We start from the raw sequence: 14,851 nt of genomic DNA, 5'->3' as shown, positions 1-14,851 counted from the left end.
AACCAATTTTGAGTTCCAATAATTAGTGCTAAAGGTATTAAAATCAATAAGATATAAGGGTGCCTAATTTCGTTTAAATAATTCTTGCACACTTTCTGTAAATCATATAAACTTTATTTCACTTCTTAAATATCACTGTGTTGTCTCCTATAAGATATATTTCACTGGATTTTTTTTATCCAAACAACCAATGATTTATAAAGGAAAATCATGAAAATGTACAGGGGTGACAAAACTTTTTTATACCACTGTAAATTCTTTATTTATATCAATGTAATTTGGTATTGCTTTCCCCCCATAATTTTGTTTAGAATCTACCTCTGCCTCTCTTCAAACATTTACTATATATGAATCCCTTTTCTCTCTTAATATCTGTCACTTTATTTATATTTATTTTATATTTTAACAAGCTTTTCCCCCATTTTATGTGTTAAGTCTTTGTACAGATTTTTGCTTTCTTAGATACATCTCAAAGGCCTCTCGTTATTAATGGTTTCATCTGGTAATCAAATGCTTTATTGGCAGAATAATAATGCAGCGATAAGAATATTTAGGTAGGAATAGTATACAATAATATTCATAATTATATTGATGGTCGATGGCCGTCCTCTGTTAAAAACAAAGCTGCAATAATGTTAACAATGCCTATATATTTTCCTTCAACTGAGAAAAATCTCTAAACTTGTTGTCGGAACATGATCTGGAGCTTGTAATCCATGCGTTTGTGTCTTCTCGCCTGGACTACTGCAAGAGATTATTTTCATGTCTTAACAAGAAGGAGCTGTCTCGCCTGCAGTTGATTCAGAACTCTGCAGCGAGAATTCTGACCCGCTCAAGTAGAAGAACTCACATTTCTTCGATCCTTAAAACTCTTCACTGGCTTCCAGTTTCTTTCAGGATGAACTTAAAAATTCTCGTTCTTACTTTCAGATCTATTCATGGTCAGTGTCCTCCTTACATCACTGATCTGATCCAGCCTTACACCTCAGCTCGGGCTCTGAGGTCTGTGGATCAGAATCTACTGATGGTTCCTCGCACACGGATCAGGACCAGAGGAGAGAAATCCTTCCAGGCTGTTGCTTCTAAGCTTTGGAACAATCTTCCTCTCCCTCTGTGTTTGATGGATCTACTGACTCCTTCAAGAAACATCTTAAGACATTTTTATTTGTTCAAGGCTTTTCCTTGATTTTCTGGAACTCCTGTTGTGTTATCAGTCTTATCTTGCCCTTTAAAGTATAAACTTTATTGAATATTGTTTTGATTGTTTAAGCGCTTTGTGACACTGGTCTAGAAAAGCTCTATACAAATAAAAATTACTTACTTACTTATATAGAGCCTTTAAGCCCTCATTTGATGTCTGTTTAATTAAATCGTTCCTATTCTTATATTCAACATCCATTAACTTATTACCCTGTCATTGTTCTTTTTTTCAAATGTTTTTTTTAAATATATATAACAACCACTTTCACATGAAACATTTTATTTAAGTAACAAATCATAACTCTATTTGTTAATTACATTGATTAAATTGTTCATATTAAATATATTTAATCTTCATTTTTCCTTTCTAAGAAACTTCATTTATAGTTATTAATTTGTTATTACCGTTTCTCTTGAAAACAAATAAGTGCTCGGGTGCTTCCAAGTGCAGTTCCAGAGATGGCCGCATGATGTCAGTAACACACTCTAATTCTAGCTAAAGGCTACCGGGCGTTTCTCAGGACATCCCCAATTTGCTCAAGCCCGACTAGAACCCGCCTCTTCTTGACACTGATTGGCCCGTTTCAGTATTTTCAACAGATATTCAAAACCTATTGGCCAGCAACCTGTCCGTCACCTGTGACGGAGGAATCTCCATTGCGTTGGGAAAATGAAACTGGTCACATATGACTTCTAGTAGCAGGCTGAGAAATAATAAACTAGATTATCGACCTTCACCTGGTGAGTTATCGTCTGGACGCATCGTGTGAACTGCTTGTTGACAGGAGAATTCACTACTATTGTCGATAAATCGAGGCCTGTGCTGTTTGTTAGCTACGCTCAATGTAGGTTTGTTTGTTTACATTTTTTAAAGACGCCTAAAACAGATCCGAACCAAATGTTAAAATGATTCTGTCATTTGTCTTTGGACCATTAAAGACATTAAACACTTCTTGTTTTTAGCGGGGAACATCTGGAAAGAAGCAGTAGCAGCAATGAAGGTAATGGAATTGGATTTATTATTTTATTATTATAATTATTACGCACGATTTATTTAAACTTGCAGTCAGTGTGACATTTAAATGGAAGCATCAAAGTCGTAGAGCTGCGTTCATAATAAAAAAGTTGTGAGGCTGCTTTCAAGATGAAAACAAGCCTATGTTGTGTGATCTTTAAAGAGTGTGTCGTTTAAAACGGACATTTACAGGAATTTGATTTGTCTTTAAAGTAATAATGTTGACGGATGTGGACTTGCATAATCCAGGGTCTCAAGAGGACCTGCCCAGGTATTGTACTTTTAGACAAAATCCGGCATTTGTTTCTGGAAGTTACTCTGTCTCTATATGTTTATATGGCCCTGTTCATTGGCCCCTTATTGTTAAGTCACCATGTTTCAGTTTTATTGACATGTGATTCTCAGTGTGAGTTCCCTTTAACATACAAACCGACTTTATCTCTTCTTTTCTCAAGCCTGCAACAGTGGCCCTTCAAACCTTCTGAGACCGAGGCTGCTGTCGTTATGGCGCACGTGGACATAGAATACCAGCGTCTGGACGCGTCCTACGGTGACGATGCCCCGGATGAAGAGGACCTGTTGATGCATGTGCCGGAAGGAGCTAAACGTATGTTGCTTGTACACACATCGCAAACACAACTAGGAAAATATGTGGTAAATATATAATAATTACTTGTACTGTTTTGTTTTTTTCAGCTCAATGGCATCACATCGAAAACTTGGATCTGTTTTTTCAGAGAATATCCTTTTAATGATTTAAGTCTGTGTCTGCATGAACAGTGAACACTTTTAACTTTAATTCTGAAGAGGAATAAGGGCTTTTGAGATGCTGAGCTCATCTCCATAGTGAAGGGTTAAAACGTTAGCCAGTGTTGAAAGGAAGTTAACGAAAGATTACCTGTTTTCAGAGCTTGGATAAACTAGTAAAATAAAGATTTTCATACAGGAAAATAGTATGTTAATCTCAAGACAAAAGCAAATGAGTTCCCATCAAATTGTCTGTGATGCTCAAGCCTGGTTTTAAAAATAAAAAGTATTTTCTTTATTTCAGTTGTAAAATACTTTGTTTTAATTTCTGACTTGTGATGTGACAACATTTTTTCCTTAACATGTTGTACGTTTATAATCTGCATCAGAAAAATGGATTCACCTGCATGCTGCTGTGCGAGCTCTTTGAGCTTGTGTATGTACACCGAAAATATTTCATTCTAATTTCTAAATGAAGATATTTTTTTAACTAATAATTCTCTCCATCTTCTATCCAGTCAGCTGCTGTTTGTAGTGGGCTTCACTGTATTCCTGGCCAACTGCGTGGATTATGACATCCTCTTTGCCAACAAGTTTGTCAATCACACAGATTCTTCTAAAGTCACTTTGCCTGATGCGTTCCTGCCAGTGGACGTCTGCAGCGCACGGTGAGGTTTTAAGATATTTTCTCAGTGCTGGTGTTTTGACGGGACCAGGTTATTGTCTCATGCTGTTCCAACAGGTTTTGTGAGATTGTATCAATAAGGCATAAATCTGAGTTGTGTAATAGCTCTGGGTTGGGTCATGAATACTGTTCATAGTCATAGACATATTTTACATGCTATGTGGCCCGTCACAATAGAAGTACCTTGACCTCTAAATACACTTGTGTTTAAAATAAGATTAACAACAGAGATTCTGGATGTTAACAATTATATACAAGGACTACCAATAGAACTAAAGCTGAGGCTCTTACTTCCTCTTACAGAGAGGATGGTAAATAAACATTATTTGTTTCACTCACCACCTTAACTGATACAAGATTTCGGCCCCCTGTGTGATTGACCTGCTTTATTTGTTTCACAGTATTACAGATAATTCCTTTGTGATTTTCGTGCTGATCATTTCCGGTGTGTTCTGGCTTCATCGCCTGGTGAAGTTCCTCTACAACGTATGCTGCTACTGGGAGATCAGATCTTTCTACATAAACGCACTGAAGATGACAATGGTAACTCAAAATATCTTCTTATCCATATTTCAAAAAATGTGTTCAATGCCACATGGAATTTAAATAATAAATGTTTATTTAAAGAATTACATTAACAGGCCCAAAAATATGAAAATCTATTTTAGTTTTATTGGTTAAGGATTTTTTCCAATTTTGTAACTTCCTTTTTGTTTTTTTACCCCTTTGCGCTCCCTGGGTCAAGGTGACCCGGTGGTCCGGAAACCAATTTTTTTCTGGTATCCCTTGTGTTGTCTCTGGGTCAAGCACTACCACTGCAAATGTATTGAAGGAACCCAGGGAGGTCATTCGCCTTTGACTGAGAGACAACACAAGGGATACCACAAAAACATTTGTTTTCGCACCTCTGGGTCACTTAGACTTAGAGACGACACAAGGGTTATGAAGTTTCAGGTACAATCTCAGCTACGACTGAGATTTTGGCTTTCCTTCCCTGAGAAAGACACTTAACCCTGATTGCTTCTGATGGCCGAGCTGGAGAACTGCGTTGCAGCCTACTCCCATCAGTGTGTGAATGGCTGTTTTGGTGTAAAGCACTGAATACTGAAAAGCATAGAAAACAGTTTATAGATGTAAGATGTAAAGGCAGCAGTTAAACCCTAATATAAGACCATACAAATAAACAGTTTTTGTTTATCTTTCTCCAGTCAGAGCTTCCATATGCCACGTGGCAGGAGGTCCAGGCTCGGATAGTAGAGATCCAAAAGGAGCACCAGATATGCATCCACAAAAAAGAGCTGACAGAACTGGACATCTACCACCGCATCCTTCGCTTCAAAAACTATATGGTTGGTTTAAGAACATCTACTAGTTTATTTATCTGTACCACAGACCAGTAAGTTCTTATCTGTCCCCAGGTTGCCATGGTGAATAAATCACTACTTCCTGTTCGTTTTCAACTTCCTTGTCTTGGTGACTTGGTGTTTTATACCCGTGGTCTCAAATATAACTTCGAACTCATCTTCTTCTGGGGACCAGGTATGCAAACTTTATTTTCGTCCATGGTAGCATAAAAAGCACACAACAATTCCTCCACATTATGGAGTTGGAAAAATGTGAAGCTTTATTTTCTGGCAAATTAACTTGATCTTGATTAAACTCACCTTTTCTTTCAGGCTCTCTTTTTGAAAACGAGTGGAGCTTGAAATCAGAATATAAAAGAGGTGGTAATCGTCTGGAGTTGGCTGACCGATTAGCATCGCGTATCCTGTGGATCGGCATTGCCAATCTGCTGCTGTGTCCTGTCATCCTCGTGTGGCAAATCCTCTATGCCTTCTTCAGCTACACAGAGGTACTGGTGAATGGCCTCAGAAACGCTGTGAATTTGTGGTTATTATTAAGGATGCCATTTGTGTCTGTTTGCAGGTGATCAAACGAGAGCCTGGTTCCCTCGGAGCGAGGCGTTGGTCTCTCTATGGCCGATGTTACCTGCGACACTTCAACGAGCTGGACCATGAACTCATGTCTCGTCTGAGCAAAGGATACAAGGTAAGTTCACGAGAACAGACTCACTCATTTATGGTTAAAAGTTTAGTTTTTTACACATCTTCTGGTTAATGGTGACTTGTTATTGGAGTTCATATGCATTGATCCCCAACCCACAATACTTTTATAATCTCTTTTTAATTTAAATATTACTGCTTGAAAAGTTTTTTTTTTTCAAAGTATCATATTTTAACCCTATTGTTATCTCTGCGACAAGGTGATCCGATGGCCTGCAAACAAATGTGTTTGTGGTATCCCTTGTGTTGTCTCTGGGTCACCTTGATCCTTGATCAAAATGCTCGTCTTCGTCAATTTTACTTTAAAAAAAAAAAAAAAAAACAGTTACTGGAGAAAATGAGTAAGGTTGTTTATTCATTAATACTGTTTTATCCGGAGGTCGTTCTGTGAATAAAATGCAGATGTTGAACCAGTCTGCGGTGCAATAAAGAATGCGGGTCCCTGCAGTAGTGCAGCATTTGTACTCTCATGAATGGCATGTTTATGCTGATTGTTACGTCAGTAGTTCCTGCCCTGTTAATCTACTCTGTTCCTTATCTTATCTTAATTACTGGCATCTTTACAGACTAACATTTTAACATGAACAATCTACTTTGACTTTGCTCCAACCATCAACCAGGCCGCATAAAAGGACTTTGCAGGCCTAATACAGGCTACACGCGCTCAACTTCTTTGCTAAGAACTCAACATTTGTCTGCTTACAACACCAGTCTAGGCGCTGCTGTTTGAAGCCTTTTAAACATCATTTGAACATCGTTACCATGGGAGTGAACGGCGTTGTCAGAACGCTTAATAAAGTTTGACTATCTGACTGTTTTGTTGACATTCCCTTTAACACAGCTTTATCTGGTGGATTCATAACGCAATCCCAGTCAAACGTTTGACTGTATCTTTTATTCTATGTGCCTTATAATCCAGTGCACCCTGTTTAAGAAAACAGATCTAAAATAGGCCATTCGTTGAAGGTTCGCCTTATAATTCTGTGCGCCTAATAGTGCGAAAAAACGGTACTTGCTCCACCTGCACAATAAGCCACGCCCACTACTATCCAGAATCACACTGCAGCCTCAGTTCGCTGCCAGCCTCCTGGGAGGGAGGACATCATTGGCATATCGACACTTTGGATTCTTTTTTCCTGGATGTTATTGGCGGAAATGTGTCCAACAGAGTGAAAAAGCCTTTAACTTCATTTCTTGATGTTGTGACTTTTTGCTGTGTGCCCAGTTTAACTTGCCTTTTGACGTCTTTCTTTACTGTGACGCTGCTTCTGCCCTGGGCATGTCAGGACATGTCCTTCTGCAAGTCACCGAGCCGCAACTAGTTGCCATCACTGTAGACTGTAAATGTATATAGGATAAGGGCATTCTTCTTAAAAGTTGTGCATCAGTTTGACTAGAAGTGATAGTTTTATTTTAAGTTTACCTTTTTATTCCGTTTGTATTACATTTCCAATGAAACCCATGAGTTATGGTTTCATAACTTCAGGTTCTACGAATTGGTTGAGCCTTTCTTTTTAGTTTATTTATTGTCTTTTATGTCTTTCAGCCAGCGTCCAAGTATATGAACTGCTTTCTTTCTCCGCTGCTGACTGTTGTGGCGAAGAACGTTGCATTCTTTGCTGGTTCTGTTCTGGCCGTGCTCATCGCCCTGACGATCTACGACGAGGACGTGCTCGCAGTGGAACATGTCCTCTCCTCCATCACGCTGCTGGGAGTGTGTATCACTGTCTGCAGGTGAGAAAACTGAACTTAAACTAAATCCCTTGTCTGACAAAGGATATGATTAAATCGTAATACACATTTAATTCATGTTTTTGTCTACTTACGAGGTTTGTTCTTTATCGTGCACCAGTGGGTGTCAGTAGTTCATATGGAATGTTTGAACTACTGCATTTAAGAGATTAAAAAAGACTTTATATTGAAAAATATGATCTGTAATTAATTAATTTAATCTAGTTTTAATCCAACCTAGAATAGCAATGGCTTTAACAGGAAGTTTTTTTCATTTTAATTCATGGTTGTGTCAGATCAAAATATTGATATATAAGAAAAAAAGTTGCGTCATAATTACATTTCTATTGAACTGCTTGAACAAATGCAGTCATTTACATTCTTCTGTATCAGTGTTGCTTGCAACTTTAAGTTTCCACCAGCAGCGCTGAATATTCCCGTGTTCTTTTGTCTTCATCATAACAACATGTAAATAAAACACCAGGATTATATTAAGTACTATAAATTAACACATATAAAAAACAAGTATAATATGAAACAACAGACTAATCAATGTCCTATTCAGGGTGTAACTGACCCTTGTTTTCACCCCGACAACTGTCACAAGAAGACCAACAGAAACTTGCCACACAAAAAGTAAAGTAAGAAAAAAAAATAGAACAAATAAGAAGAAAAACGCTTATTAAGACTTAACTAAATTAATCGCATTCACTCACATAATTTGACAGTATTTTAAACTATTGCACTTTTAGCAAAAGGGGTAAAAATTATCTATTCAGAGACTTTTCTCAATAAGGTTAACCTATTTGACTTTGTCAAACCTCCATGAGAATTGAGAAAAGCACGTATCAGATATCCTGTGTTTAGCTCACAGTTAAATTGAAGCAGGTGTCTGTTCACAGAAATAATTGCTCTTGTGTGTTTTTTTAATAATAACTTATATATTTATAACATTTTTCTTACACTTGATAAGAAATTGTGGGTGTAAAACCTTAACTTTAGGAAAGTATTGAAAGATAAATGATCCAACAATGAACTACAAAATGAAAATCTAGCTTAATGTATCTCTTTTGTCATAACTTTTTTAAATTAAATACTAAACTATTGTGAATTTGTAGTTTTATCTAACATTGTTAACTTTTTAATGTGAGCTCATAATTACAAACCTATAATGTATGTATACAATTGAATTTAAATATTGCATGAATAACGTTGACCTTTTGAAGGTTGTTAAAAGACTGTAAAAGACCTTCTCCAGGTCTCCAGGCCAGGGCTGTAAACAGTGTCTTATTCCAAACACAAGATAACTTGTTTTAAACCTTCTAACATTAACAGAGCATGCGGGTCTGTTTTTCCTCAGGTCCTTTATTCCTGATATGCACATGGTGTTTTGTCCGGAGCAGTTGTTGCGGGTGATTCTCGCCCATATCCACTACATGCCCGACCACTGGCAGGGAAACGCTCATAAATACAAGACCCGCGACCAATTCTCTCAACTGTTTCAGTACAAAGCCGTAAGTTTTCCCAATATCAAGGTTTTTACGATTCATCTCTGTTGATCGTTCTCCCGTTTTGTCAGGTTTTTATTCTGGAAGAACTTCTAAGTCCTCTGGTGACTCCCATCATATTGATCTTCTGTCTGAGGAGGAAGTCTCTGGAGATTGTGGACTTCTTCAGGAACTTCACTGTGGAGGTCATCGGCGTTGGAGACACATGCTCCTTTGCTCAGATGGACGTCAGGCAACATGGGCACCCTGCGGTGAGTGAGAATTGGAACTTGACTACTTACTTAAATCAACTTAAATCAAATGATATTACTAACATTATGAGTTAACGTGTTTGTCTCATCTCTCCGTTCAGTGGATGTCAGCGGGGAAAACGCAAGCGTCGGTCTACCAGCAGGCCGAGGACGGAAAGACGGAGTTGTCCCTGATGCACTTTGCCATCACAAACCCTCAGTGGCAGCCACCTCAGGAGACCACGCACTTCATCAGTCAGCTGAAAGAGAGAGTACAAAGAGAGGCCACTGGGACGTCAGACATTATCTACCCACTGTCCTACTCGGAGTCAGAGGTACGAACAATTATTTCTATGAACGTCTCTGGTCAAAGATTATTTTATTTTCTCTAGTTTATCCCATATTTTTGAAGCAGAATTTTTGACTTGAGGCACATTTACAAAATAAACGTGAAGTTATATGCATGAAATCTCAAAATTGATAATGAAGAATAATAACGGATTTAAAAAAAAAGAAGATTTTCAGTAATGATTCATTTAATTTTAATCAGTCTCTATGACCTGCTGTAAATTCAGTTAGCGTCACATGACCATCAAAATGCTTAACGGCAGTAGGTCAGAGACCGAGTTTTCCTATAAAGTACTGAGAGAAATTTTGAAGTTTAAATTGGAAGATTAAATGTGAATCTGACACAACAATAGCTTATCAATTGCTTTTTTATAATCAATTCCAAGTCATCAAACTAATGTCTTCTCTTTTTTTTTTTTTGTAGCCAAGAAGTCTCATCGCAAACCTAATACCAGCACCCCTGGGCTCGGTTCATTTCGGTTGTGACACTTCTCTGACCAATCCTTCGTCCACTTGTGTCGGCGATAGAGCTTCAGCCTTGCAGTCTATTTCGCCGACCAGCAGCAGTGTTAACATGAAGGCCAGCAGGGGTTACGCCCGCAGGACAGTTGGACAAACGTCCACCATGAGCAGGATGATGGCCAGCTCAGGGTACTTAGAATTATACTCAAAAATATCTGTTATCTAATATGATTCTCCTTTGTGTTTAACGTAATTAAGGAATGCCTTTTTACCACTTTTAAGTTTTCCTAAATCTTGTTTTCCGATCTCGCACAGGGCTGATGCACGAACCATGAGTTCAGGGAGCAGTGCATGGGAGGGTCAACTGACTAGTCTGGTCTTGTCGGAGTATGCGTCCACCGAGATGAGCATTCATGCACTGTACATTCATGAGGTAAACACACGTGTACATGACTTAAACGGTGATCATACTTTGTGTATTATGGTTTTGCAATGACAGTGTTTAAAAAGGAATAATTATATGCAGCATCTAAATTCTTAGTTGTGTGAAAAACGGGTAATTTGTCAGAAAGAAAAGGTTATTTTAAAATGTTTCCTTTGATGTTGGGTACAATAGAATGTTCTTACACTTTTTTGGATGAAATCTAAAAACAAGGACACACAAAGAGAAAAAGGGGATTGTTTAAGTCCTTGTTTAAGTTTCAGTTAAAGATAAATTAAAAAATTAAAATGTTACTCTGCTTAATTTTTATTGTTTTAACACCAGCTTGTGAGGGTGGAATGAGGGAATTACAACCAAACTATGGCAAGAATTACTTTATATGTTTTTGTCAGTATTGTCGCTGTTTGTAACTTTTTTGTTATCTTGCCATTACTTGATTTTGAAGGTTGTAGCTTAATGACAGTATAGAGATATGAATCTTTAAATATTAGACTCTATGCATTGATTAATAAAAAAGTATTTTTGTTAGTTTTCTGCCTGTCAAATCTGTAAGTTTATCTATTTTATTTTAACATTATAACAAAAGCTTCAGTTGCATGAATGTCCACATATACTCAGCTCATGGTTTGTTTTTCTTCATGCAGCTTCACAAACAGCAGTCGCGAAGTGAGCTCTCTCGTCACACCTGGCACAGACAGGACAGTGACGAAAGCAGCGACAGCATCCCGGACGAGGTAAGGAGTGAGACCAACACTCACAGGAAGCACCTCCCACGATCCCAGACCTTTCCCATATTGCCGAGTCCCAGTGCCATTCCTACATCATCCTCCGCCACTGGCAACACCACAGTAAGCCAAGAGCAGCCAAACGCAAGCACGGCATCAGGTATTCTTGAGTCCATTAGTTTTTGATTTGTGACTCATTTATTACTTTGATTTCAGCTGCATGTTTGTGTTTAAAAATGTCAGTAAGAAATCCACTTTTACATAATTAAATCAAATATTGATTTACATTAAGCAGCAGGAAATTAACGTATTTAATATTTTTTTAATGGATTTAGGCTCTGCTGGAAATGTGGGAGGCTCTGATCGTGCACCACTTGGTGGTTGGTTAGAGGACAATCGCACGGCTCATCCACACCGTGAATCACTACCAGAGGAAAGCTCCGAGGATGATATGCCACCGCATATTCACAAGGTGGAAAACTTAACTCTGTTACGTATTTTATTGTGTATTAATCATATGAATTAAATGTGTGTGTGTGTGTGTATCTCTGTTTTCAGATTACATAACACAGCCACCTGGACTGTTCTATTGACAGAAGAGGAAGGAGTTTACTACAATATAATCAAACCTATAAAATATCTGATCACATGTCACTGCATTTCAAATTGCTCACAAACTAAAAGGAAATGTGTTGCTTTACAGGAGACGGTGCCCATCTTTTGATGTGGCACCGATGAGATACTTTTAACACTTGTGAATTACAATTGTTTTTTTCCCAGAGGATCTTCCTGGAGGTTATTTCTGAAGCAAGAGTTGATGGTTTGTGACATAGAGACTCCACTGAGCACAAGTGCATGATCATCTTTCGTTTTTTTTTTCTTTTTACATTATTTAAGGGTGTGTGAGTTGTTGTTTTTTTTGAAAGTGTACAGAAAGCAATTATGCACTTTACTATTTATTATGGAAGGGACTTGTGTGTTTTGGATGTGTGAAATATAATGGAATGTTATGTATCGATCAACAGTGCCATGACGACTAATGTTTCATGGCGTTGTCAGCATTTATGTGTCAAATTGATATTGGAATTTCAGAGTGGAAGAATAGGGTTCCTGAGTTAACCTGAAGCGTTTTTATTTGTTGCTTGTTTTGTATTTACTGTACTATTTTTGTATCCATCCATCAAATTTAGTTAGGTATTTTGTGTAAGGACTTGGAAATGGCATTAAACAGATGTGTTCACACTATGGAAAGGGTTTTTGTTCGATCAGTAACCTAAGGTAGTGACTAGTAATGTGCTGTTGACGATTTGAGTCACAGCAATGGCGACGATAAAATACAGTGTGAATAGAGTGCTTTGAAAGATGAGATAGATAGATTTTCTTCTATTATGCTATACCTTTTGCCCCAAAATCCAGGGATATCTCTATGATAGCTTATTAACATTTCTCCTTGGTATTTAAAAAACTAGCATACATTAGTCGTTCCATATACGTGTTAAATACTTAAATGTCATCTAAATGACACACGGTCAGAGCCCGGATAGCTCAGTCGGTAGAGCATCAGACTTTTAATCTGAGGGTCCAGGGTTCAAGTCCCTGTTCGGGCGGCGAGTTTTTTTTTCGTTTAAGTTCTGTACACATTAATATAAGTGCGCGAAACGAGTAACTACATCTTTATAATACAATTGGTTTTTTTTAACTGTGGATTCAAAATATTTTTAAATTTGGTTAAGAATGTAACGAAATACTACAGTAAAACTAAACTTAAGTACTGTACAACAAGCTGGCGTGATACAATGTGTTTTGTTGGGTTTGGTACCAAATTATTATTTAAGTACATTAACGGTACAATAAGGGCGAAAAAAATTAGGCAAGCAATATAATCATTAAATAAATAAATAAGTTTTAAAATGTAAACCTTTGAAGAAAAAGGAAAGTAAAAACGCTTGAAATGTAAAACTTACGAAAAGTAATATTTAACAATCACGAAAAACGAATAAAAGGTAAAATAAAATAAATTCAAAACTTACTTCCGGTTACTGTTCTAGTTGGAATCTATTAGACCAGCAAGTGGACAAGGCAAGCCTTATCATTTTATATATTATATATTTGTATATCCTTTTTTTAAGGTAAAACAAACAAATCAAATAGATGTTTTAACTTTTTTTTAAAAAAAACATTATACGTAACTTGCAATACAAGTTTCTGATTCTGATTCCGCTTCTTTGATTGGTTCTTACCCTGTCAATCTAAACACTCAATTGGTTAACTTCATTTTCGTTTTGGTACGAAAGGGCGGGTCACTAACATCAACACAGCGCCCATTGGTTTAAGACTTAAACTAGCCAATCTGATTGGTCTCCTTCCTCAGGGCGTCATAATAGGGCGGAGTTTAACCTACTTGGCGGCCATTTACAATCTTTGACAGTTGCATGTTAAGGAAACTGAAAGATTTGTTATCGGCGGTTTTTATGTAAGCCCGGGATTTATTCAAAAAGATTCAGGACGCTTGTCCTAGAGATTTAACGGTTTGGCTTTAACCCGGAGATGGATGAACGTGAACGGCAGAGGAAGCTGGAGGCGGGCAGAGCTAAGGTTTGTTTTTTAGCTTGGTTGCTAACACTTGGCTAACTCTTTTGTTGTTACTTCGGACGTTTCTGTGCAAACTTTATCCGTTTGTGGTCATCGTTACATTCCAACGATCGCATACTGCAAGTAAAATGTTGAATGTTCTATTAGCTGGTTGTTTGCTTGTTTTATGCTAACTCTGGAGGAAGCAGACTTTTCAACAAGTTCTACTCTGTTGCACACTTCAAATACTGCAGATATATGTATATATTTAAAATATTCAAAACTGTTTTCGCAAGTGCATCATTAACTTGTCGGTTGTAAGAAGATGAAATATGTTTTGTAGTGTCGTTTTCATGGAACTAGAAATACGTAAAAATAGTTTGAGACGTTAATATAAATTTCTATAATGTTTTGTAGTGAGCCTGGAAATAAAATGATTTTACTGTATGTATTGTTTACTTTCTCTTAATACAATAACATTTGAATTAATTCCTATGCATCTTTAAATATCTATATTAGGTAGGTAGGTAGGTAAAACTTTATTGATCCCTCAGGAGGTCTCCTTCTGGAAATTGTTTTTTTCCAATAGCCAGCAATTTTTCATAAACAATAAAAAACCAACAAAGACAAAGGATACAAAGACTAACATAGAAAATAACATCCAGATACTCTCACTCCGCTCCTGCCCCCGAACTCAGAATTGTACAATTTAATAATAATAATAATAATAATGAATCTCTATTTATACAACGCCTTTCTAGACCAGGGTCACAAAGCGCTTTGACAGCCATTCACACATACTGATTGGAGTAGATAGCCCAAGGGATGAATGAGTCCCTGAGTCTATTTGTTTTGCACCTGGGTAGGAGCATTCGTGCACTCATTCTGCTTCTCTGCTCACTGATGACAGTGTTCAGAGGATGACCGTCATCATCCATGATGGACAGTAGTTTGTTCAATGATCTCCTCTCAGCAACTGTCACCAGTGAGTCCAGGTTCATTCCAACCACAGAGCCAGCCCTCCTGATCAACCTGTCCAACCTGTTGACACTCCTCTTGGACACATTTCCACCCCAACACACCACAGCATAGAACAGGATACTGGCCACCACAGACTGGTAGAA

At 37.5% G+C, this 14,851-nt stretch overlaps 2 protein-coding genes and 1 non-coding gene across 8 annotated transcripts in view; all 3 read left to right on the top strand.

The window, feature by feature from the left end:
• Positions 1-1,818: 1,818 nt before the first annotated feature.
• On the top strand, positions 1,819-12,401 carry atg9a (ATG9 autophagy related 9 homolog A (S. cerevisiae)). Of its 2 annotated transcripts, none has more exons than XM_087779848.1 (20): positions 1,819-1,941; positions 2,164-2,201; positions 2,671-2,822; positions 2,912-2,955; positions 3,334-3,398; positions 3,481-3,630; positions 4,049-4,190; positions 4,856-4,996; positions 5,066-5,186; positions 5,324-5,499; positions 5,574-5,696; positions 7,257-7,444; positions 8,802-8,955; positions 9,021-9,200; positions 9,302-9,514; positions 9,952-10,178; positions 10,305-10,422; positions 11,076-11,316; positions 11,492-11,628; positions 11,715-12,401. In XM_087779848.1, the coding sequence occupies exons 3-20, from the start codon at positions 2,720-2,722 to the stop codon at positions 11,721-11,723; spliced, it is 2,532 nt and encodes an 843-aa protein (XP_087635974.1). In that variant the 5' UTR covers positions 1,819-1,941; positions 2,164-2,201; positions 2,671-2,719; the 3' UTR covers positions 11,724-12,401. The 2 variants fall into 2 exon arrangements, with proteins under 2 accessions (XP_087635974.1, XP_087635975.1); XM_087779849.1 differs by having other exon boundaries at positions 1,941-2,045.
• Positions 12,402-12,690: 289 nt separating this feature from the next.
• trnak-uuu (transfer RNA lysine (anticodon UUU)) lies at positions 12,691-12,763 on the top strand. The gene has a single exon. It is a non-coding gene; the product is annotated as a tRNA-Lys (tRNA).
• An 845-nt stretch (positions 12,764-13,608) lies between these two features.
• Positions 13,609-14,851, top strand: part of pcnt (pericentrin) — a 34,839-nt gene continuing 33,596 nt past the window's right edge. For all 5 annotated transcript variants that reach the window (XM_087780045.1, XM_087780044.1, XM_087780042.1 and 2 more), the window contains exon 1: positions 13,609-13,751. In XM_087780045.1, the coding sequence (XP_087636171.1) occupies positions 13,704-13,751 (48 nt within the window). In that variant the 5' untranslated portion in view covers positions 13,609-13,703. The remainder of the gene's footprint in view (positions 13,752-14,851) is intronic.

This window comes from Callionymus lyra, chromosome 18, assembly GCF_982586985.1.
Source record: "Callionymus lyra chromosome 18, fCalLyr1.hap1.1, whole genome shotgun sequence".
In the NCBI taxonomy this organism is placed as follows: Eukaryota; Metazoa; Chordata; class Actinopteri; order Syngnathiformes; family Callionymidae; genus Callionymus; species Callionymus lyra.
The sequence above is the reverse complement of the archived record's forward strand: the minus strand, read 5'-3'. Positions and strand labels throughout refer to the sequence as shown.